Source organism: Lotus japonicus, chromosome 1 (assembly GCF_012489685.1).
Source record: "Lotus japonicus ecotype B-129 chromosome 1, LjGifu_v1.2".
Taxonomy (NCBI): Eukaryota; Viridiplantae; Streptophyta; class Magnoliopsida; order Fabales; family Fabaceae; genus Lotus; species Lotus japonicus.
Window position 1 is genome coordinate 133,097,322 of NC_080041.1, and position 24,009 is coordinate 133,121,330.

At 35.0% G+C, this 24,009-nt stretch overlaps 3 protein-coding genes across 3 annotated transcripts; 2 read left to right on the plus strand and 1 right to left on the minus strand.

The window, feature by feature from the left end:
• The first annotated feature begins 4,801 nt into the window (after positions 1-4,801).
• On the plus strand, positions 4,802-5,825 carry LOC130726429 (F-box/kelch-repeat protein At3g23880-like). Its single transcript, XM_057577693.1, has 2 exons — positions 4,802-5,431; positions 5,517-5,825. Exons 1-2 carry the CDS (start codon positions 4,802-4,804, stop codon positions 5,823-5,825), a joined length of 939 nt encoding a protein of 312 aa, XP_057433676.1.
• A 6,866-nt stretch (positions 5,826-12,691) lies between these two features.
• LOC130731032 (chaperone protein ClpB4, mitochondrial-like) lies at positions 12,692-16,581 on the plus strand. Its single transcript, XM_057583219.1, has 7 exons — positions 12,692-12,946; positions 13,030-13,231; positions 13,440-13,494; positions 14,045-14,195; positions 15,104-15,412; positions 15,508-15,776; positions 16,177-16,581. The coding sequence occupies exons 1-7, from the start codon at positions 12,784-12,786 to the stop codon at positions 16,393-16,395; spliced, it is 1,368 nt and encodes a 455-aa protein (XP_057439202.1). The 5' UTR covers positions 12,692-12,783; the 3' UTR covers positions 16,396-16,581.
• Positions 16,582-19,815: 3,234 nt separating this feature from the next.
• Positions 19,816-20,666, minus strand: LOC130731033 (uncharacterized). The gene is made up of 2 exons (XM_057583220.1): positions 20,490-20,666; positions 19,816-20,326 (listed from the first exon to the last, which is right to left on the minus strand). Exons 1-2 carry the CDS (start codon positions 20,649-20,651, stop codon positions 19,994-19,996), a joined length of 495 nt encoding a protein of 164 aa, XP_057439203.1. The 5' UTR covers positions 20,652-20,666; the 3' UTR covers positions 19,816-19,993.
• Positions 20,667-24,009: the final 3,343 nt, after the last annotated feature.

The following is a 24,009-nucleotide window of genomic DNA, read 5'->3' on the forward strand; positions in this document are numbered from 1 at the left end:
AAGGCAATGACATTCATTTTCTCCATTTTCTATTCATCATATATACTTCTTCCTCGCATCTTTGATATTTCTTAAGAAAAAAACTCATCCTGTTTTTTTTTTTCTTTGTTCGTCTACTCCATGGTAAGTATTTTCAACCTTCTTCCATATTTTCCATACTCCTCTCTTTCCTCCCTTTCATTTTTCTTTTACTCAATTCGTTATTCGATTTCATGTTAAGGAACTTTCACCTTCAAATTTTCTTTCGTTTGAAACATCTATAGAGAAAATATATCAATCATGTGCAAGGTAATGCTTATTATCTTAATGCAAAAATAATTAATTTTGTTATACCTGCGCATTGGTTAGAATTCATTTGCTCTTTTGGGACATTATTCACATTATTTTTTTAATCTATAACATTCTATTTCACGCGTTTTTTGTAGCATTGTGTTTATCTTATTCTGATTTATTGTTTTTACAGTTTTATTTCCATTTTTTTATTTTATAATTCTTCACCACCACTGTATGATCGCAATATTATAAGTTTATTATTGGTTACATTAACCTTAAAATTCACTCCTTTTTATTTGTTGTGTAAAATGATTTATTTCATGTTTCATGTTAGGGGGGTGTTCGCGGTTCGATTTTAAAGGAAAAGTTCTTCCGATCCGATTGTTTCGGATTTATAATTTAATCATCAAATCATTTTTTCTTCAAATCCGAACCAATCCGATCCAATTTTTATCAGTTTGGATTGGATTGAATTTCAGTTTTTCAAAGAAACTAAAAATCTTGAAATAAATAACGAAATAGAAAATAAAATCATAAAACAAGAAACACTGTAAAAGTTACAGAGACAAGAAATCATGCTTAACACTAACATCAATATTGTAAAAAATGTATTAAGTACGCACTGATACGATGATTGTTAAGTGATGACTGTAATTTGTAACACTACTGCATTTCATGGACAATATCTAATTAACTCTATCTAAGTTGATTATCAACCAACGTTATAAATGTATTATTTTGAGTAAGAGGCAAAGAAGCAGAACAATGAGGGTTTCACTTTCGCTTAATGAAAAGAAGACATATGTCTTTTAACTTGGAAAAGGTTAAACACATTACTGTAAAGGTTTGGGTATACATGGAATAAAATATTATAAGTATGGTTAAATGGGTAATTATGTATGTCAAAATTTAAATAAATAAATACTTTCGGTTTGGTTTGGATCGGTTCTATTTTGAACATGGGAACTGAAAATCAAACTGATCCATTAACAAAATATTGGTTTTTTTGGGTCGGTTTGAGCTATTTTAATTGGTTTGGTTCGGTTATGAACACCCCTATTTCATGATCCTATTATTTACTCATTCTTCCATTTTCGATTCACCATTATATATTGTTTCACCTCCTCGGTTTGGTTTGGATCGGTTCTATTTTGAACATGGGAACTGAAAATCAAACTGATCCATTAACAAAATATCGGTTTTTTGGTTATCGATTTTTTCGAGTTTTGGTTTTTTGGGTCGGTTTGAGCTGTTTTAATTGGTTTGGTTCAGTTATGAACACCCCTATTTCATGATCCTATTATTTACTCATTCTTCCATTTTCGATTCACCATTATATATTGTTTCACTTCCCCGGTTTGGTTTGGATCGGTTCTATTTTGAACATGGGAACTGAAAATCAAACTGATCCATTAACAAAATATCAGTTTTTTTGGTGATCAGTTTTTTCGAGTTTTGGTTTTTTGGGTCGGTTTGAGCTGTTTTAATTGGTTTTGTTCAGTTATGAACACCCATATTTCATGATCATATTATTTACTCATTCTTCCATTTTCGATTCACCATTATATATTGTTTCACCCCTTATTTAAATCATGAAGGGGAAAGATGGAAATCCTTCATTTTATCTGCTTGGATTGATAAAATGGATTTTTTCCTCGATCGTCTCTGGTAGGCAGTGGTTACCAAAGGTATGATCTAAGAGCCAAAGACAAAAAAGGGGAACGAGTTCAAACTTTTAATAGTAACGTGGCACTTTATTCAAAAATAAGAGAAACCTTTGAATCGAAATAATTTTCGTTAGTCGTTGTTTTCTCGATTTTTCAATAGGGACCTTTTCAGTAGGGGTAGGCTAGGGGTTTTATGTGGGCTTTTTTAGCACGTTTGTGTGCCTCTAGGGTTCTTTCGAGGTTTTTGCTATAGTGACATGGTTTTATCATTTCAGCTCTATGCTGCTAGGTTACTGTACTCATGTTGAGAGGGGATATTTCTCAACACTTTTTATATATCATTTTGCTTTTAATTTTTTCCGTAAATTATCAATTATTTTAGTTTATTTAATCTGGTGATTTTTTCCTATGATTTGATTTTTATTAGAAGTGGGGTTTCATTTTGTTGTTATATATTGATATTGATTTCTCTTGAAAATTAACATTTTGAATCAAAATATATATTATTATTGTTGTTATTGTTATTATAAATAGAAACATTGATATGAAAAATAGTCAATCAAATATTAATAATTAAATATGTATTAAAAAATTTAAAATACTAATTTATTGTATATACAAAAATTTGAGTGAATTTAAGTCTTATAATTTAAAATATTTAATTTTTTCATATTTAAATAAGTAAAAAAATATTGTAGACTAATACACAATTATCAATGTAAAAAAAATACACAATTATCACTATTAAGAACATATAATTGAAACAATTGTTAAAATATATTGACTAGAAAGATACCAAACATAATATTACACAAAATTTAAATTGTAAATAACAAAATTACATGAAATTTAAATTGTAAATAACAAAATTAGTCACCCGTGCAGGGCACGGGTAATTCCGCTAGTTATATAAGAAAAATGGGGATGTTTAGAATTGCAATGATACAAATTACAAAGTGATGAAACTTATCGGTACTTGCAATTTTAGAAAAATGGATTGAGGATAAACTAAGAAGAGAAGAGATTTGGATAGCACAGAACTACTCATGGAACAACTTGATGGGTTTAGAATTTTATTGATGGTAAGAATTTGATGTACTTTTAATTCTTTCGTTAACCAGTGGAACAAAGTTTTTGCTCATCGAACATGTAAACTAACACCACACTTTAGGAAGAAAAAAAAAGTCACACTAGATGTGTCAATTTTGTCAATTTGTATATGCGTGAAGATTACACTTGCAAATAAACGGATCCAACGACTAATTTGAGACTTAGATCAGGTCCTTTCAGGGCCGGTCCAACCCTAAGTGAGGCCTAAAGCGAACTTTAAAGGGAGGCCTAAGTGAGGCATTTTTGTCTAAAAAAAATTTCTTTATTACATTTTTTATTTAAACTTTATTTTTCTAGCTTTTGTATTGCATCCAATTCCAATTAGTTAGTACTTTACGGTCCTTTTATATTGTAGAAAAAGGAAATTTTTATTGTATCAAAACTCAACATAACCATGAAACCATCCCCTCATGGTCATGCCGACATGGATACTGGAGTCTGGATAGGCATACCGCATACATGATTAAAAGCAAACTAAAATAGAAATCAGAAAAAACAAAACAGCAAAGAGGCTAGGGCGTAACTACTTACAATAAAGGGAGTTTTGTTTTCCTATTGATCTTCTCCCGTTCTTCTCAATGGCTAATCAAGTAATCAAAGAAAAAATAAATTATGGAGGAGAATTCTTTTACAAAGGATATGAGAGTTTGAGAGAGACTGAGAGAGTGGCAGGGAGAGTAGAAACGTTACTAGGATTTAATTGAGAGAAAAGGAAAGGTCAGAGAATAAAAGGTGAAGAAAAAGAATAGGTAATATCAATTAGTTGTCAATTAAGATTGCTAATTTAGTAATTGTCAATTAAGATTTTTTGAGAAAAATTAGGGAAGAAACAACTAACAAAGTGGTAGGTAATGGTGAGTAACAAAATGGTAGTATTTTTTCTTTTTTTTTATTTGAGGCCTTATTTGCAAAAATATGAGGCCTTTTTTACTTTGAAAAAAAAAAAATTTTTTTGAGGCCTAAAGCCCTTGCTTGGGTCGCTTGACCCTTGGGCCGGCCCTGGGTCCTTTGGTGTGGATTCATAGGTTAAGTGATTAAAAGCAATGAAAAATGTGTCAAGTGTGTATTACGTATGGTTTTGAGAATGTTTGTAAAAATAGAATGTGCGAGAAAACACAAGTTATCAGGTGTTAACTTGAAAACTCGGGTTCGAGTGAATCAAGGTTTGGTAGTTCATAAAGGTTCAACACCAAAGTATTGTCAAGTTTAGGAAAAAAAGCTAAGAGCTAACACAAAAACATAAAAAAGTGGAAGAAGAAAACGAATTGAAATACCACGCCTCCACCACCATCGTCATCGCCACCACCATTATCGACTACCACAAACCACCACCACCACTACCGCCACACGACCTCCCTTCACTACCGCCACCACTCAGCACCACCATTGTCACCTCTACAGCCATCACCCTCCATTACTGTCGTTGTTGTTGCAACCACCTTGGTCGTCACTGCCACCACCAGTAACATCATCCTCATTTTGTAATATCTATCATTATTTAATATTTTGCGAAATATATGTTTATATTAATTTAAACAAAATGATAAGTTATATTATGATCGAAAGCGTTGTATAATATACTATTTTTTTATCAGCCTAATGCAATCAAGCATAATACTATCATATCTTATACTATCACACATAATACTATCAAACCTTATACTATACAACATATCAAATCGGTGATAGAATTTTCCATAAACACCCCTACAAATTGAGTGCTGGACTAAATTGAGACTTCATCCTCTTTCATGCGCCTGGCAAAGGAAGAAGGAAGAGAAGGCATGGAGACTCCCACCGTCACTCTGCCTGAGGATTTGATTGCAGAAGTTCTGTTACTGCTTCCGGTGAGGTCTCTATTGCGTTTCAAATGCGTGTGTAAGTCATGGCGCTCTCTCATTTCCGATCCCCAATTCGCTAAATCCCATTTTGACCTAGCTGCTGCACCCACCCACCGTCGTCTTCTTGATACAGTCAATGATGACAAGATTGAATCGTTCAATTTAGACGCATCGGTTTATGACCACTCTGCTATGGCGCGCCTGCACCTCCGAATTCCACACCATCTTTTTTTTCGCACTTGGGGTTCTTGCAAAGGCTTCATACTTGTACACGATTTCAGGGATGATGTTATGATTGTGTGGAATCCATCAACTGGTACCCGCCTACAATTTCCATGTTCTCATACTTGGGACGAATCACAGGTAATTGGTTATGGTATTGGGTATTATGAATCAACAAATGACTACCTCATAGTTCAAATTGGATTGGGGTTTCTTCAAGGTGAACAATACTGGCTTCCTGCACTTGATGTTTTCTCGTTGAGAACAAAAGTGTCATGCTTCATATGGGGTAGTAGTAGCAGTAGTAGTACTGAGGAGGTTGGATTTCAGGAATTGTCAGCTGAGTTTAGGGTTGGGTTGTTCTTGAACCACTCTCTTCATTGGTTGCTTAATTATCTCAAAGTCTAGAGAGGTTAAAGTAATTCTTGCCTTTAATTTGATAGATAGGAGTTTAGCAGAGATTCCGGTGCCACATGATACACTTGACTTGGAATCTGATTATCTAACAGTAATGGGAGGATGCCCCAGTCTGTGTTGTGAAAGTGGGGATGGAAATCAAATGGGTCAGATATGGATCATGGAAGACTATAAAGTACACTCTTCCTGGACTAAAGCTTTTGATACGCCTCTTGATAACTATCCTTACGGCTACTTTGCCCCGACATACTTCACTAAAGGTGGTGGTGCATGTTTTGGGAGCATGTCTCGATGAAAGATTAATCAAATTGAGTGACAATGGAGAATTGCTTGAGGATCATAAATGTAGTCTACCGAATGGAAGACTAATACATTATGATATTTATAGAGAGTCTACTATCACTTCCTGGAGGAAGCAACAAATGATGAAAGCAGGAGAAGAGGAGGAAACAATTGAAGATGTATGACAGTAACTGTGCAAGAAGGTAGCAGACTAGCAGGGTCGTCCCGCAACGGTTTTTTGGTGTTTCATACGTGTTTTAACTATCAACTTTAAGTGTTTAATGTTTTATTATTAGCTGTAAAGACAACTAGTGTCCTTTCAAGGGGTTCTTAGAACCTTCAAGTACTTAGTTTAGTTTGAGTTTTTGTTAAATGTTTCTTACTACAATTTTTTGCTGATATTTGTGGTGTTGTATGTCATCCCTTGGTTACCATTTGAACTTCCAACAGTAACAAGGTAGATAATCCAATTTTTGAAAAATAATTTAGTTTATGCTAGGGTTTGTACTTATGATTGGAAATGACAACAATTGAACCCATGACAATAATTGAACACATTTTCAAACGTGAAGGATAACTATGACAAATCTTTCCTTCTTTGCTTCAACCATATATGCTTTAACCTTCCTAGTCAAAACCATCACCTATGGCTTCTGTATTTCCAGATTCGAATGCAATGCAAATAACACTGCTTTTCTTCCAAACCCAAGGAATCTTCTAACTAGATTTTTTTCAGTCACTGAAATTTGCAAGCTTTCAAGGAACATCACATCTGCAGAATTGGTTATCAGCACTGACAGTGGATGCTTGAAGTTGGTGCAACCAGAAGAAGTGGAATTCTCAATTGCAAATATTTTGGCAATGTAATTAAGTTTGCAATTTTTTTTTAACTAAGCAACAAAAAAAAGTGCTTATATATATTACAAATGCTGAGAAGAAATTCAAATATGCTAAGTTCTATTATTTCACATGATATACTACCTTCTATTATTTCACGTATATATTAGAAAGCTAGGGACATAAGACTTGGGTGAGGTAAAGGGCGAAGAGTCCCGGGTTCGAACCCGGATGAGGGATTAATTTACTAACAATTCTAGCAAACTAACATTTGCCTAAAAAAAAAAACCGTATAAATTAGAAAGCGCATTCAAAAAATGATGCTTATTATATTATGTGTACTGTTATAAACTATATTCTCTATATTTTGACAAAATGAAGAAATTTATTATGTGAGGAAAAAATTGGTACAACAGTTAGCATTTTTAACTAAATAGATATCTCCACCTAAAGAAAAAACATTCATCAGAATTTAAAACGTGAAAATTAATAAGATTAGAGTATTATATAATATTATAATAATATTTAAAAATCAGAATAATTATTCCTAATTTCCTATAAATGGTTACAAAACTATCAAATTTTAATTTATAAGAAGTTTATTTGAAAATAATAAAAAAGTTAGTATTTTAGTTAGCATAAATATTTTACCAGCTGATTAATGTATCAATACGCTCATAAATAAACAATATTTTATTTAAATAAATATTCATTTTTAGAAAGTACAAAAAAAATTTCCCCGTGCTTAAGATAATTAACGCTGTGATTTAGACACTACTAAAATTCTATATAAGATTTTTCCAAATAAAAATTGAGTACATGTTTGTAGTACTATAAATTAAACCACTTCATGTGCAAGGTTGACAACCCTCCATAAGAACACACTTCGGTTATGTTTGGATTGATGGTAAGTAACAGAGCTGAAGAGAATGAAATATAATGAAACGAAATGGAGCGGAACGGAATGAAATAAAAAATTCAATTCCATTGTTTGAGTATTTTATAATGGAGCCAAGGCCGGCCCAACACTATATGAGGCCTAAAGCCAACTTTAAAGTGAGACATTTTTTAGGGGCCTTTGTTACTTAGTATTAATGTTTGGTTTTTTTTGGCTCTTTTTTACTTAGTAAAAAATATTTTTTGACGCATTTTTTCCTTAGTAAAAAAAAAAATTTTAGAAGGCCTAAAGCCCTTGCTTGGGTGGCTTTACCCTTGGGCCGGCCCTGAATGGAGCGGAACAAAGTTACCACTCCATTGATTGAATATGGACGGAGCAGAATGAATTATAATTTTTTTTATTCCCTAATTACCCTTACTTTTTTTTGAAACATCCCCTGCTTTTTGGATGACTAAGGCTATGTTGCAATAATATTTAAGAAACATATTGAATAAAGTCAATAAACTATAAAGCAAGGGGAACCCTAGAACAATTTCTATTGAAAAAAGGATCCATTAAAAAATCCTACTGAAATACGTAAAAGATACATGGAGCTGCTATTGCATTTGTTGGAGTTTTCTTATATTCAAGAGAAAAAAAGGGAGTAAACCAATGCCAAAGACATCGTTTAGAAAAATTCAGTATGCGTACACCATATGCAGATAAGGAAAGAGAACGAGAAACGAAATTCAGAGACAAGCAGCAGAACTGGAAATGAGAACGGGACAAACAGGAACGTGAATGAAAAGAATTTTTTAAAAGAATGAAACTGTAAATTGATGATATTTTAGAAGATAGGAAGGTAGTCAAAGGAAAGGTACATAAAATGAGCACTCACAATGCTGAATTATGATTGACTAATTGATGTGGTGATATTTATCATAGATAAATACATGTTTAAAATTATTCAGGAGAAAATACGTGATTGACCAACAATTTGTTGGTGTGATTAGCTTGGAAAATAGGCTAAAAAGTACTACTCCATTGCTTGTCAAATGTCAAAAGTTTCCATTTTATAGAGTCTCTTTTATATTGTATTTAGACTAGTATTTTTTTCCCGTGCGCTGCACGACGAAATTTGCTATTGTATTTGTTACATCGATTTATACTTATATTATATTATGTAACTTAATGATGATCAATCAATAATGAAATCAGAAATTAGAATGCTAATGAATGACATTTGATTCAGTTCACAAAATGGAAGTTTAAAAGACTCAGCCACACTGCATAAGAGATGAGATTTACTTGGGTTTGTGCAGAGAATGATTAATATCATTTTGTATGAAGAATGAGTTGTGTATCATAGAATAGCCAGTTAGAGTTTAATAAGGAGGTTTATTCGCTTTCTTACCCGAATTAAGATTAATGTTTTCACCTGCTAGATTAATCAATTTAACAACATATAGGTAAGTAAGTAAATGCAGAATAGTCTCAATAAATTCAATAAAGAATAGAAGAACCTTATGCAGGAATTATCCTGGTAGGTATTAGGTATTTTCTTTATTGCCAAATGATGAGGAGCAAAATAAATGTTCCCAATAATATTACACACAAAAATAGGCTATTAAATACTACCTCCGTTCCTTATTAACTGTCCACTTTGAAGAATTTTTTTTGTTTCTATATATTTGTCCACTTAGCATTTCAAGAGAGCATTAAATGATGTTTTTCCTAATAGTGCCCTTGTATGAGCAATAAATGAGGAAAGATAAAACACATTTTAGAGGGTTAAATTGGAAAACAAGTAATAATTATCTCAAACTTTACAAAATTAATTACACTCCTTAATATGTGTGTTTCTTCTCTCCCCGGACAGTTAAATAGGAACGGAGGAAGTAGAGAAGTTTGTTGCCAGAGTTTTTTACATGCGGCGAAATTTGTTATTGTACTATAGACATCAATCAATACTTTGATTATGAAAACGTTGAGATACTAAGAATGAAAAAAATCATAATAATAAGAACGAAGATATTTTAAAAATATAAACTGTAAAACACAATTATAGTGTTTTAGGACTCTCACACCAATTTAACAAATATTTCTACCCATCGTTGCACACCAAGTTTTACTATTATATTTAACACATCACTAAATCAACCTGATAGAAGTTCTTCTTTTCTAATATACTAGAAAAGAAAACACAACATAAAAGAATCTATAAAATGAAATGACACCTGATTTTTTTTATGAGAATTAATCTCAAAATGACACGTGTTTTTTTTTTAGAGTATTAATTAATTTAAGATAAAAATAAACAACCTAAATCGTAATTAATTTATATTCCAAAAATAACTCAAAAATAAAATAAAATATTTCCTGAAATTAACATTAAATAAATAATAAGATAAATTAAGATAAAATTAAGAAACAAACAACCTAAATCCTAATCAAATCTAAAATTTAAAAATGTAATAAACAATGACAACACAACCGGATTCTGCATACTTACATTTTTAATTAAATTTTATAACTAATGTGAAGATTTTCCTAGAGGGCCATTAGGAATTCAGAGAGATGTAGAAAACAAAGATTTCATGTGCACGCAAATGCAACCTAAAAAAACTACATGAAGCTTCGGATCTTATAAAAGAAAGAGATCATGAGAAGGAATGTACATTATTTAACCTCCACCCAGATTTACAACATTCAGGATAAGTGTGTGTCTGCAGCGAATGTTTCAATTGAATTTTTTCAATATACCTCAATTTCTTTGATTGGATTTTGACCAATCCCTCCAAATTCACCATCAATATTCTATTCTGTAAAAGGGATATAAACTCATTTTGGAAAAACCATGGTGATCTTAATTAACACGATCAAAATAGAAACAACCACTTCATGAGTGCGCAACGAAAGGGCAGAAAATTAAAATTAAGATAAAGCAAAATAAGCTGCATACCTATCAAGTATCAACTCCAAATTTTCCAGTGCATTTCATTTACTCTTTGTTAGCTCATACCTGAGAACCTCAGAAACCTGTTAAACAGTAAAGAAACAATAAGATATTATATATGTAATTAAGGTAACAAAAAAAATCACGATCCTGATAGATACATTGCAGTTTTAAATATATAAGAAACTAACCTAAGAAATCAAAACATATTAACTCACATATGTTGCAATACTAACAAAACAGCGGTTGCATTTCAAGCTTTAAAACTCAAGAGGCTACAATGCCATTCAAACATAAAGTCACAGTTCAAAACCTGTGGAAAGTATCCTCAACTTGCTCTTGGTATTTAAACATTAAACAAATATATAGCTATTTTTCTGCCCAACATTAGAGCCAACTGTTTTCTGCACAGTACTAGAGAGGCTTAGGAGGCTAAAGAAGAGGGCTTTGGAGCCGATTTCATCGTCGGGGAACCACCACAGATTCGGTTTTTCATTGTTCTTCATCTCTTTTATGATTGTAAAGCTATCAATGGAAACCATGGAAATGGATAGCTAATTTCTCATTTGTTGGGATTAGAACTAGTTGTTTTGATGCTCATGTAATCTATTTGATTTCCTTTCATGCAAATTTCATGTTTCTATGTTAAAGAATCAATGATTTTCTCTTTTGCTTCATGCTATATCTTAGGTTGATCCCCATGGGTATTTTGATTGATTCAAACTTGTGTAGGGAACTCACACGTTATTGAGTCTGAACTAGAGTTAATCATATGTATCTTTTCCATGATTCAATGTTTTTTTTTAACTTGTGCTTCATGCTTGTTTTGGATTGATCACCTAGAACATGAATTTAGATTTAATAGGATGGTGCGAACTAGCTATTTAAATCTGAAATAGGTAAAATCATCTAATGATTCTAAGGCCTAGGGATAGGGTTAGATCATTAGTTTATTCAAACATCCATGCTTAATGCTACTCACTATTGTTAATCGATCAAGGGATTGAGGGTTAATATAGCTGAGTTGATAATCTTCTACATTTAACGTAGAGTGGTAAAAAAAGCTCTCAACAAATTGGCGCCGTTGTCGGGGATCGAACTCGGGTCACCCGCGTGACAGGCGGGAATACTTACCACTATACTACAACGACTATAGGCACTTATTTGACTCGTGTGCTTCAATTTATATCACTAGTGTTTTTTTCCCGTGCGTTGCACGGGAAATATGTCTATTGTATTTGATATATTAATTAATCATGAATGTGATTATGCGTGTTTGTTTAAATCTTAGATAATTAGGGCAAATTTTTTAAAATTCGGTTTCAAGTTCTGTTTTGGAATTAGGAAACACGTGTCAACAAAAGATAAGTTATCTAATTCTTTTCTAATATATATTAAGATATAGAGAGGAGATGACTGATGCAATATCTTAGATAATTAGGAAAAATCTTTTCAATTTTAATGGATTATAATCTCAGCATTACATATTACATATTTTTTTTATATTGTGGATCATGAGAAAGAATAAAAAGAGAAATCACGGATTATGAGAATTAACCTGAGAATGACACGTGAGATTTTTTTAGAGTATTAATTAATTTAAGATAAAAATAAATAACCTAAATTCTAATTAATTTATACTCTAAAAATAACTCTAAAATAAAATAAAATATTTCCTGAAATTAAAATTAAATAAATAATAAGATAAATTAAGATAAAATCAAGAAATAAACAACCAAAATCCTAATCAAATCTAAAATTTAAAAATGTAATAAATAAAGATAGATAAAAACTACAAAAATCTAGCAAATCACAATAAAAACTCAAAAAATCCTGAATTAATTAAAAATCCGAAAATTCAATAAAAATACCATAAAAATTAATTAATACTCTAAAAATAAATAATAAGATAAATTAAGATAAAATCATGAAATAAACAAACTAAATCCTAATCAAATCTAAAATTTAAAAAGGTACTAAATAAATATAGATAAAAACTATCAAAATCTAGCAATAAAAACTCATAAAATCATGAATTAATTAAAAATCCGAAAATTGAATAAAAATACCATAAAATTTAATTAAAAATAAATTAAGATAAAATTAAGAAATAAACAATTGATTGATTGATATTGATTTTAATCCGTAATTTATACTCCGTACTCGGTGAGTGTTGCATATGGTCAACCCTAGTCTTTGACCTACTATCCTAACCCCTTCCCCAAGTTCCAGTAGTCATTGAGACTGAGAGTGTACTGTACTTAAGCAAGCAAAACACCACGCTCGCTCTTGCTTCGTTAAATGGCGACTAGAAGAACTCCGCCGTTGTTGTCGATAACCAAATCCCTTTTCACCGCCGTAACCCTTTCAAGGATCAGGCCTCGGAGAACCCCCTCCCACTCTTTGACTCTCACTCGCACCTTCCACTCCTCTAAATCACTCCATCGCCTCTACCACTTGACTGGTAATCCACTTTCTGTTTATTGAAAACCCACCCTTCAATTCTGAAACAGTTTCTGTTATTGAATGCTGCTTAACTGTGTATAGATCCGAAGGACGAGGAAGACATGACGCCATTGGAAAAGTATGGAAATAACCTGACTCAACTTGCTAGGCTTGGCAAGCTTGATCCTGTCATCGGCCGAGACGATGAAATTCAACGTTGTATCCAGATACTGTCAAGGAGAACTAAAAACAATCCACTTATTATCGGCGAACCTGGTGTAGGCAAAACTGCAATTGTCCAAGGGTGGGTTTGTTTTTTCAGATGTGTTGTGCAGCAATATCACTTCCTGCTCTTGTTTTTATTTCTTTCCTTCTTCTTGCATGATTAGGTTATTCATGTGTGTATGTGAAATTGAGTTAGGCTAAGGTAGCCTTCCCTTCTCCTATTTGATTTATTTGTGTCTTAATTTTTTGCCTTCAATGGCCCTGAAACCTTTTTCATTGTTTTGCAGATTAGCTCAATGTATTGTGCGTGAAGATGTTCCAGGGCCATTGATAAATCGGACGGTTGAACTCCTATTGTTTCTTCCCTTTATGTTGTCCTGATAATATTAATTGAGTTGCTTGGTTGACATCATGTTAAGTCTCAATGCAGGCTCCAAAAGTTACTGAAAATGTCTAATAAAGCTACTAACAAGAAACCTGAAACTAACTTCCCGTACATTGAAAGTATAAGCTCTATTTTGTTCCTATTACTTGTGAACAAACACACATAAGGAAGATTTCCTAGTAATTCTAAAATGCAAAGCATGTCTCTTTCTTACATTAAACGCAGGACATTAAAGGTGGTGTGAAAAATATAATTTCAGAATGTTGTGATTACAATTAGCTTACAGTAAGAGGCTGTTTCCTTGACCCTTCTCTAGCTTGTGAACAATTATGAATGAACTTGGAAAATTTAATGAAATGTAAACGTCACTAATGTTGTAATAAAGGACAGCTTGGTGTTGTAAAGCTCTAGCTAATCTGCTATGTGCGGAGTCCAGGGAATGTAATGCCGTAGTATTTTTGTCTAAATTCGTATTCAACTTTTGCTTTTATTCTCCGTGTTTTGTAGTTGATCTCCCTCGATATGGGGTCATTGCTTGCTGGTGCCAAGTTTCGTGGAGATTTTGAAGAAAGATTGAAAGCTGTCCTTAAACAAGTCACTGAGTCATGTAGGCAAAAAATATTATTTATCGATGAAATTCATACCGTTGTTGGTGCAGGTTGGTACCTCATTCTTGTTCTCGAACTTTACAAGTTAAAATCTAGACGTTGGGAGTATTGTCTACTTTTTATTTGGTAGAGAGTAGAGACATCATATAACTTTTCATGCATTCACCTAATAGCTTAATGTTTTAGGCTAGTTGGTTCATGAATCATGATTGTTATAGAGTTTGTATAACTTAGTGGTCCAGGAGTCACTCTCATTTTCTAGTGAAAATGTTTGAGTTTCAGTACTTTTCATGCATATAACTTTGCATGCATTCGCCTAATAGCTTAATGTTTTAGGCTAGTTGGTTCATGATTGTTGTAGAGTTTGTATAACTTAGTGGTACAGAATCACCCTCATTTTCTAGTGAAAATGTTTGAATTTCAGTAATTTGGGTTTCAGTACATGGTAGGAGTAGGAGGTGGGCTAATAATTTATCTACACTTCAAACTCAAAAAGCTGTTGAGGGGGGATGTAAAAGATGTAAAACAAAACCATTTATGGGCATACACTCAAGCCTTTGAGATGGGATTTGGTTCAGGTCCTCTAGGGACACTGTATTAGAACCCATCTCCATTGCCCCCTCCCATCGCTGAAAATAAAAATAATTTGTTTGTTACTCTTGGCCATAAATTAGTGAACTGAATAATTGTTTGCTTCTGTTAAAGCAACCTAATCTGGATGGATGGTTGAGTACCGATTGAGGAATGTGACACCTTAAGCAATCATATCATACGGTCTATAGCCGCAATATTTTTATTAGCTGAACACCAAAATTTGTTTTTTTTTTTTTTAATTTGTGCATGTTTCTTAATTGTCTGTACTTTTAATATGATCAGAGTGACATTTTGATTCATCAACTCTTGTTCCAGCATTGCAATTCAACCAATTAGTAATTTCTTGTCATTGGTTCACTAACAGGGGCAACAAGTCGTGCAATGGATGCTGGGAACTTGTTGAAACCAATGCTTGGAAGAGGTGAACTTCAATGTATTGGAGCAACTACATTGAATCAGTATAAAAAATATATTGAACCGGATCCAATACTTGAGCGAAGATTTCAACAAGTGTTTTGCAGTCAACCATCTGTTGAAGAAACAATATCCATTCTTCGTGGGTTGCGTGAGCGCTATGAGTTGCATCATGGAGTCAAAATATCGGATAGTGCGCTTGTATCAGCAGCAGTTCTATCAGATCGATACATCACAAAACGCTTCTTGCCAGACAAAGGTGACTTGTGATTTTAGAACATGCTGCAATTAGGTTGAAAAAAATTTCTGCCTGATTTGTTGCTTCCAGTATCTAATTAAATTTCTCTCTTTTAGCTATTGATCTTGTCGATGAAGCTGCTGCAAAGCTGAAGATTGGGATCACCTCTAAGCCTACTGAAATAGATGAGATAGACAGAGCAGTCTTGAAATTGGAGGAGGAAAAACTCTCTCTGAAAAATGATACTACTGACAAGGCATCTAAAGAAAGATTAAGTAAGCTTGAAAATGATTTGAGTTTACTTAAACAGAAGCAAAAAGAACTGACAGATCTTTGGGACAATGAAAAAGCGTTAATGACTCGGATAAGCTCACTCAAAGCAAAGGTAATGCTTAGTTTGTGTGTTGCTAGTAATATACTCCCTCCGTTCCTGATCTTTTGTTGTTTAAGGTTATGCACATTGTTTAAAAGTGCAATCAATAATATATTTGTTGACATAAACACCCCTATTTAATGTTGAGTTAGAGTGAAGAGAGAAAATGATAATTATTGGTTAAAAAACTTGTTATGATTTTGATTGGTGAAAATATGAGGTGGTAGGTGAGAGATATAATATTAAATGAGGGTATACATGGAATAAATTGGGAAAAAATGCATTGGATTTGTAAAACAACAAAAGTTTTGGAATTTAAGCCAAAAGTTAAAACAACAAAAGATCAGGAACGGAGGAAGGATTTGATTTTTTTCTCTCAATTTGAGTCTTAACATGTTTTAAGCATGTGTAGATTGGTTACCTGAAGCTACAAAGGGAATCTGGTAAGCTGATTTGGCCTAATGATTATGATCGTCCACCTTTCATCTCCCCTGAGCGCCAATTGGAAGAAGCTGAAAAGAATCTAGCTGACTTACAAAAACCTCGACAATCTTTACTTCGAAAAGAGGTCACTGACGTTGATATTACCAATCTCTGCACCACTATTCGTTTTGATTCCCCCTACGTTTGAATTGATGAAACATAATGAAGCTGAACAAAACGGAATGCAGCGAATCAAAATGAAATTAGAATCTTATTTTATTGTTAGAGTATTTTATGATCGAAATTTGGATCTCCTCATGTGTTAATCTCACATGACCATGTGAAAGACCTAACCTTTAATTATTTCTTTAATGAAATCTGATTGTCAGTATTATTTCCCGCACAATTTCAATTTTTTCTCTTCATATATCCATTTAGGGCCTAAATTTCATTATAATAGAATTAAAGACTCAGATCTTCACATCATGACAAAATCCAAATCCCTCCATTATTTGGATAATTTACCGAGCAAAATAAGTTATAACTTTTTTCCCTATATTACTCTTCCTTTAAAATAGGGATTATCATTACACTCTTAAAATAATTAACTTGATATTTTTTATATTTAAGTGTATAACTATTCTTTATCTTTTCAAATTGTATATGACCTACATATTTTAGAAGTCATTTGACATTTATCTCTCCCGAGTCATAATTGCGTGAGCAAAATTCACAAAAACTTGCGTGGTTAACTTTTGGTTCAAAGCAAGGTAAAAATTACTTGTAAAATTAAAATATCATCATATCTATTTCCTTCCTCTCAACCTCGCACTAAAACAATGTAGCACACAATAAATTAAGTTTTTAAGAAACATAATGATTTAATGAATAATTAAAGAATGTTGTAACGTCAATATTTTCTAGAAAGCAATTGAAACAATTGAATAAAAGAACAAAGCAGTTGGAATAAATGTTGGAATGCAGTAATTGAAAAAGGTTCCCACTAGATCCACCCATGCACCAAGGTTATATTAGTAATCTATAAAAAGGAAAATATATTAAAAAAAAATTAATTCCTAAGAAACTCCTCTCTCCTCACTCACGCATCTCTCTTCCTCTCTCTCAATCATCTTCAGTTTCTTCTTCTTCTAGATTTAAGACATGATCAACGAAAACATCAAATACCCCAGATCTGCACTTTACCAGAAAAATCCTAACTTTAAGGCATGATCAATGAAAACATCAAATACCCATGATCTATTTCCAACCCAACGATTCCCACTCTCTCCGCCACACCACCACCACCAAGTCGTGGCGTCTCCTCTTCTCCAACGCCTTGTCGTCAACATCCAGATTGGAGAAACCCAGAAACCCAACAAAAAATCCCAGATCTGAGAATGGAACAGAGGGAGAACCAGATTGACGACGGTGTTGTTGTCATCGTAAGAGGGGAGGGAGAAGATCCGGTGGCACCGCCGATGATTCTAACAACTACTTCTTCTGTTATGTTGCATATGGTGCTGGTGATTTTGAGGACAATTATACCCTTTTAATCTAAATTCAATCTTGATCATTGATCTAGAGAATATTCTTATATTTCAATATCCAACGGTGGTTAATGGTGGTCCACCGGTGGAACAAAAAAAGTTGTCCACCCTAGTGAAAACCATTGAAAAACAACAATTGTATAAAACAACGCAGAATATTAGGAAGAACGAGACAACAATTTTAAGGGTAGAATTTTAAATTGATAATTTTTAAAGAGTGAAATCATGGTTCCATTTCATAACCCAAATTAAGTGGGAAGCAAAATGAGGGGAGTCAATAAAATTGGATGATATACATCTCATCTCATCTTTTATTAACGTACCCAAATAATAGAACATAAACATCCTATTTCAGGAGGTTCCCTTCAAACAAAATAAAACATAATCTATAATCTAGGAGGTTGCATGTTCAAATCTTGCATTTTATAAACTCAAAAGTGACATTGATATTATTAAGATGAGAAATGCTAGCAACACAATCTTTTAAAACACACTTCTTTTGATTAATTTATTTTTGAGAAATCAACACATTTTTTTAAGAAGAATGAAAAATATGTTGATTTTTCATAAAATAAACCAATCACAAGAAGTGTGTTGAAATATGTGTTCATTTACTGTACACAAAGAAATGTTTGTGTAAAGTTACACAAACCTAAGTTGACCTGTTATCACAAGTCACAACAAGTTAAATCATTTTTTTAAAATGAAATTAATTATTGTAAAAAAAATCACATCCTCCTTAATCTCCAATCTTTATTATTATCACCTACATCCTCTAACAATAAAATCCAGAAAAGAAGAGAAATTAAGAACAAAACATATAGTATAATTTCTTGTGAATATTACACAACCCAGACACTACTCTAGAAATGTACCCTTTAACTACATGAGTTCTGCAACTAAAAAAAAACTACCACAAATGAAAAACTCCTTCAGAAAACCCTCATCACTACTTGTAAAATTCAAAGTCAGTATCATCAATGGAAAATTAACAGTTGAATTTGTGCTAAAATCATAAATTACACAACCACTGATTACACAACATCTATAATAATGGTATAAATTAGTAAAATTGCAACAATTAATCTTCCAATCAACTTTTATAATTCGATCCTTATTTACATTCTCAATTTTTTTAGCTAAATCTTAATTCTGAAATCTGAATTACATGCTAACAACTCACAAGGACACTCGTTTGCTTATTAAACAAGAATTCAAGAAATTATAAATTCTCTCAAATAATTATTTTTATTATCAAAAAGAAACTAAGAAGTCGAATAATTAAGCAAGGTAGAAACTTGTTGAGTGTAAGCTGGGGTTTTCTTCTGAGCTCTGCGTTTCTTGCCTCAACCCTCGTCTCTTCCTCTCGCTCTCTAACAATGGACATTGACTTCAAAGAATACGAACAACGTGCATTCCTGCTTCTTGACAAATGGCAGATATCACTACAGCACTAGTTTTTTTTTTTTGTTACAAGAGGAAGACAGACGTAGTCAATATGCAAATACTTATTTATTAATATAATTGCAGAAAATTTGTGATGGAAGATATTGTGAATTTCCAAAACACATTAAACTAGCTCAACAGAGAATGCCTAGTCACATGTGCAGCAAAATCATATAAGTTCTATAAAGCACCAGAACAAAAGCACAAGGTATTAACGTTATTGACACTAGCGTTTTATCATGCTACTTACAATTGCATGCAAATGTTTTCAAGGGCAATTAATTTTCAGCAATATCTAATTTTAAGACTTTGTTCACCAATTTCTGGTTTCTTATTCTCTTATAAACCACAAATTAACATCTACACTTGATTTCTTTTGGTAAACTTGTATGCTAGTTGTACTTATTGTGTTTCAATCCCTTCCAATTCCTTCTACTAAGAACAAGTAAATTAAGTTTAGTTGTCAACACAGTACGCTCTGCATCGTCCAGCTACCTAATATGCACTTGATTTAATTGGTACACTCTTGCATCGCGTGTAGGTAAGTTAAAATGATAACTAATCCAAAATCTTTGCCTATATTTAGATTTAAAATTAAGCTGCATATGATTTTCTGGTGGAGAAACTAATGCATAGATAAATCGGGTTCTGAAATTGTAAGCCTTAGAAAAAAAAGCTATAAAATGTAAGTACATCTCCAACTTCTCTTGGGTCTTCCAAACTTAATAGAATTTATGCTAACACATATATATTTGGACCTGAGGGTTATACAATTAAACCAGTGGACCTGATTGATGACCCTTGACTTCATCTTCAGATGCTTTCTTCAGGCGGATTTGGAGGCGGAGGTTGATGATTTGGAGGCGGAGGAGCAGGTTGAGGATTTGAAGGCTGAGGAGTAATATTTAACTCTGGAGAAGTTGAATAAAATCCTCTGGAAACCATATTTGGATTATGCACAGAAATAAAATGCATGCATACGGCATTCATAGTGGTAAATAACTCGTTACACACTCCACATCGCGGAATCAGAAGACGCTCTTCGAGCCCAAGAGGCAGGCCAGGCATGATGAACAATTCGTCGAGTTTGAGGTTGATAATGCTGCAGGGCTCAGCGTAACAAAGAGAAATTAAATACTGGTGGATCTGAAATATACATATAAAGAAGACAGTAAAATGAGACAAGAATGATGATTAAAACACGAGTCCAGAAAATGAAATCAGCAAAGTAAGAAAGACCCCAGATTCAGATAAGAAGAAATTCTTTAGCAGAATTCAAAATTCAATAAATAAAAGAATGGAGATGTACCTGACTTTTATTTGTCCTTTGTTGAAAGTTGAAACCAATGTGAGAGAGAGCTTGAGAAATTAAAGGGTATAAGAGAAACTGAGTAACTCCACAGAACGTTATCTTCTGCAAAGAAAGTGTATCTGTCCACTGTCCTTGTATTTTGTCACTGGCTGGGTGCATGTGCTCTTCCTTTTTCTTTTTGGTGGAATATGTGCTCTTCCTTTAGCTGAGGCATTTTTTGTGGTGGGGTCCAGCAATTGGTGGAGTGCATAATCTATATGGACTGGGCGGGACATAAAGAAGATTATGTCCCGCCCAAAATGAACAATAAACCGTTGACGATAGCCAAGGCGGGAAAGGCAACATGACGAGCTTCATTGCCCTCCCTTAGGTGATGGACCCACAAGCCAGCTGGAAGATTCCTTTGGATTTGTCTTATATGTACGGGGATTTGGGCCCTGATTGTCAGGCCCAAATATAGGAAAGATCCATATCATGACCACCCCCTCTATAAAAGGGGAGGTCGTCCACTTGTACGAAACCAACTTTTTCAGCATTAATGAGAATATTCCTTTTATGGTAGTTTTGCTATTTTAGTGCTCTGCTAGGGTTTACTTTTTGTCTTTCTCTTACGTAAGCTTGCCCTAGTACAGAACATTGGCGCCGTCTGTGGGGAGGACTTACCTCTTCCGGTGACAGAAGGAGGAATCGCGAGCCATGGAGACTCGTTCATACGGCGTAGGTCGGCGCGATCATCGCCGGCGCGGTGGTGGTCGACACGGCGGTCGCGCCGGCGGACGAAACAACAACCGTCCCGTACTGGACGACCAAGAGCAGGAAGCTTCCTCGGAGGGGGTCCACTCAGTGGCGCCGTCGCCGGCGTCATTGGTGAATGCAGCTCCGGGAAGACCTTCAGATCTGATCGCTAAATCAGATCCAGGTGTTCGGCGGCGTTCAACGCCGCCTGACTACGTGAACTTGGAAGATCTTAAAACAACTGCTCCACGGAGAGCGCAAGAGGCAGTGACAGGTATCACGCCTGCGGCTTTGCAACAAATGTTAGATACCTTGCAGAAGGTGCAGTCCCAAAACGAGCAGTTGCAAGCCCAAGTTGAGTATCTTACTCAGCGGCAGAATTTTAAGCAAGAACAACGCTTGGAGGCGGAGGATGTAGTTGAATTCCAACCTTTTGTTCCAGCCATCACTAGGGTGGACATTCCAAAGCACCTGCAAACCATGGCATTAGACGCCTTTTCGGGCGAATCTGATCCTATGGAGCATCTTAGATACTTCAATACTAAAATGGTGATCGGCGGGGCGTCGGATGCGGTAAAATGTCGATTATTGCCTTCCACGTTCAAAGGCATGGCGATGCAGTGGTTCATTCGACAACCGCCCTTCTCCATTGATAATTTCACTGATCTGTCCACTAAGTTTCTGACTCAATTTTCCGCCAATAAAACCACAAAAGCAACAATGTTTGATCTTATCAGCATACATCAGCAACCAGGCGAGAAATTAAAAACCTACATGGCACGCTTCAGCAAGATGGCGGTGCAGTTGGAGGATGAAAATCCAGATGTCTGTTTGGCGTCATTCAAAAATGGCCTTCGGGCGGGCGATTTGAATAGAGACTTAACAAGGCGACCGGCGAAGGATATGATGGATCTTCGCGCTCGTGTTCAAGAGTTCATATTGATTGAGCAAGATGACCAGAAGAAACAAGAAAGAGAGGAAGGACGTAAGCAGTCTCAATCTGGCGGTGTTTCACAAGACAAATCTAAGGCGGGGAAGGAAACCAGGATAGCGCAAACCCCCCGTGTACCAAGACCGGGACCATACCACAACTCTAAACCTGGCTTTCAAAATACATGGCACAGAAATTCACAAGGTCCCGCTGCTGCCACAGCTGGTCAGCCTGGTGCTTCGCCAACGCCAATCCCACTTACTAAGTTGAATGCACCCTTAAGTACCATTTTAAGGGCGGTTGGACAGACCAACGTTGTGCAGTACCCACCACCCCCACGGCGGCCGCCAGCTAACGTGGACACCAATAGGTGGTGCGAGTACCACAGAGCGTTGGGGCATACGACAGATAATTGCTGGAATTTAAGGCGGGAAATTGATCGCTTGATTAAAGCTGGCCATTTGGCAAACTTTGTCAAAGACACAGCAGCGCCGGAGGTAGCTAAAATCACTCAAGGGGACAAAGGTAAAGGAAAAGAGATAGTTGAAGAGCTGGGCGATCCTGCTGGGGAATGCTTATCTATTGCAGGAGGATTTGGCGGGGGTGCAATTTCAAGTAAGGCTAGAAAACGCTACGTGGCGGCAGTACACTCAGTACAGGAGTCGAACGAAGGCGAGTGTTGGGTGAATCATTCCCCTATTATATTCACCCCTCAGGATTTTGCGCATGTAATTCCCCATGACAACGATCCAATTGTGGTAACAATTAGGGTTAACAATTATGTGACAAAGAAGGTATTCTTAGACCAGGGATCTTCGGCAGATATCATCTATGGAGATGCCTTTGATCGCCTGGGACTAAAGGAATCAGATTTGAAACCATACAGGGGAACTTTGGTGGGATTCACAGGAGACCGTGTCAGTGTGCGGGGATACGTCGAAATTCCGACTGCCTTTGGAGAAGGAGAGTTTGTCAAGAAGTTTCAAGTAAAGTACTTAGTATTGGCGTGTAGAGCCAATTACAACGTACTCTTGGGGCGAGACACCCTCAACAAGGTCTGCGCGGTCATCTCAACTGCTCATTTAACTGTTAAATATCCCGCCTGCAACGGGAAGGTCGGGATATTGCGTGTAGACCAGAATGCAGCAAGGGAATGCTATTTGAGGAGCGTGGCGCTCTATGGGCGGAAGGCCGCCAAGGAGAGCCACCGAATTACAGAAATCTTCCCACAAGAAGGATTTAGCTTGGACCCAAGAGATGATGCTGATGATTTTCGCCCACAACCGCTGGAGGAAACCAAGCAGGTGCAAGTCAAGGACAAGTTTCTAAAGATTGGTAGTGGTTTGACAACAGAACAAGAGGACAGACTAATCACCCTTCTGGGTGATAATCTAGATCTCTTCGCATGGACCATCAATGATGTACCAGGGATTGATCCCAAGGTGATCACTCACAAACTAGCCATACGACCAGGGGCGACCCCGGTCATCCAACCAAGGCGAAGAATGAGTGAAGAAAAGAACAAGGCTGTACAAGTAGAGACTGAAAAATTGATCAAGGCCCGCTTCATCCGTGAGGTACAGTACCCAACGTGGCTCGCCAATGTTGTAATGGTCAAGAAGGCCAATGGGAAATGGCGAATGTGCACGGACTACACGAGCCTGAACAAAGTGTGTCCCAAAGATTCGTACCCACTTCCCAATGTTGACAAGCTTGTGGATGGAGCTTCAGGGAATGAACTTTTAAGTCTCATGGACGCTTATTCGGGCTATAATCAGATTATGATGCATCCCTCGGATGAGGAAAGTACAGCATTCATGACCAATCAGGCGAACTATTGTTACAAGACAA

Coding starts and splice junctions, on each gene's coding strand:
- LOC130726429 (XM_057577693.1), top strand. CDS start 4,802: ATGCGCCTGGCAAAGGAAGAAGGAAGAGAAGGCATGGAGACTCCCACC. Junction 5,432..5,516: donor GCAGTAGTAGTACTGAGGAG/GTTGGATTTCAG, acceptor ATTATCTCAAAG/TCTAGAGAGGTTAAAGTAAT.
- LOC130731032 (XM_057583219.1), top strand. CDS start 12,784: ATGGCGACTAGAAGAACTCCGCCGTTGTTGTCGATAACCAAATCCCTT. Junction 13,232..13,439: donor AAAACTGCAATTGTCCAAGG/GTGGGTTTGTTT, acceptor ATTGTTTTGCAG/ATTAGCTCAATGTATTGTGC. Junction 13,495..14,044: donor GGCCATTGATAAATCGGACG/GTTGAACTCCTA, acceptor CGTGTTTTGTAG/TTGATCTCCCTCGATATGGG.
- LOC130731033 (XM_057583220.1), bottom strand. CDS start 20,651: ATGCACCCAGCCAGTGACAAAATACAAGGACAGTGGACAGATACACTT. Junction 20,327..20,489: donor AAAGGACAAATAAAAGTCAG/GTACATCTCCAT, acceptor TGTATATTTCAG/ATCCACCAGTATTTAATTTC.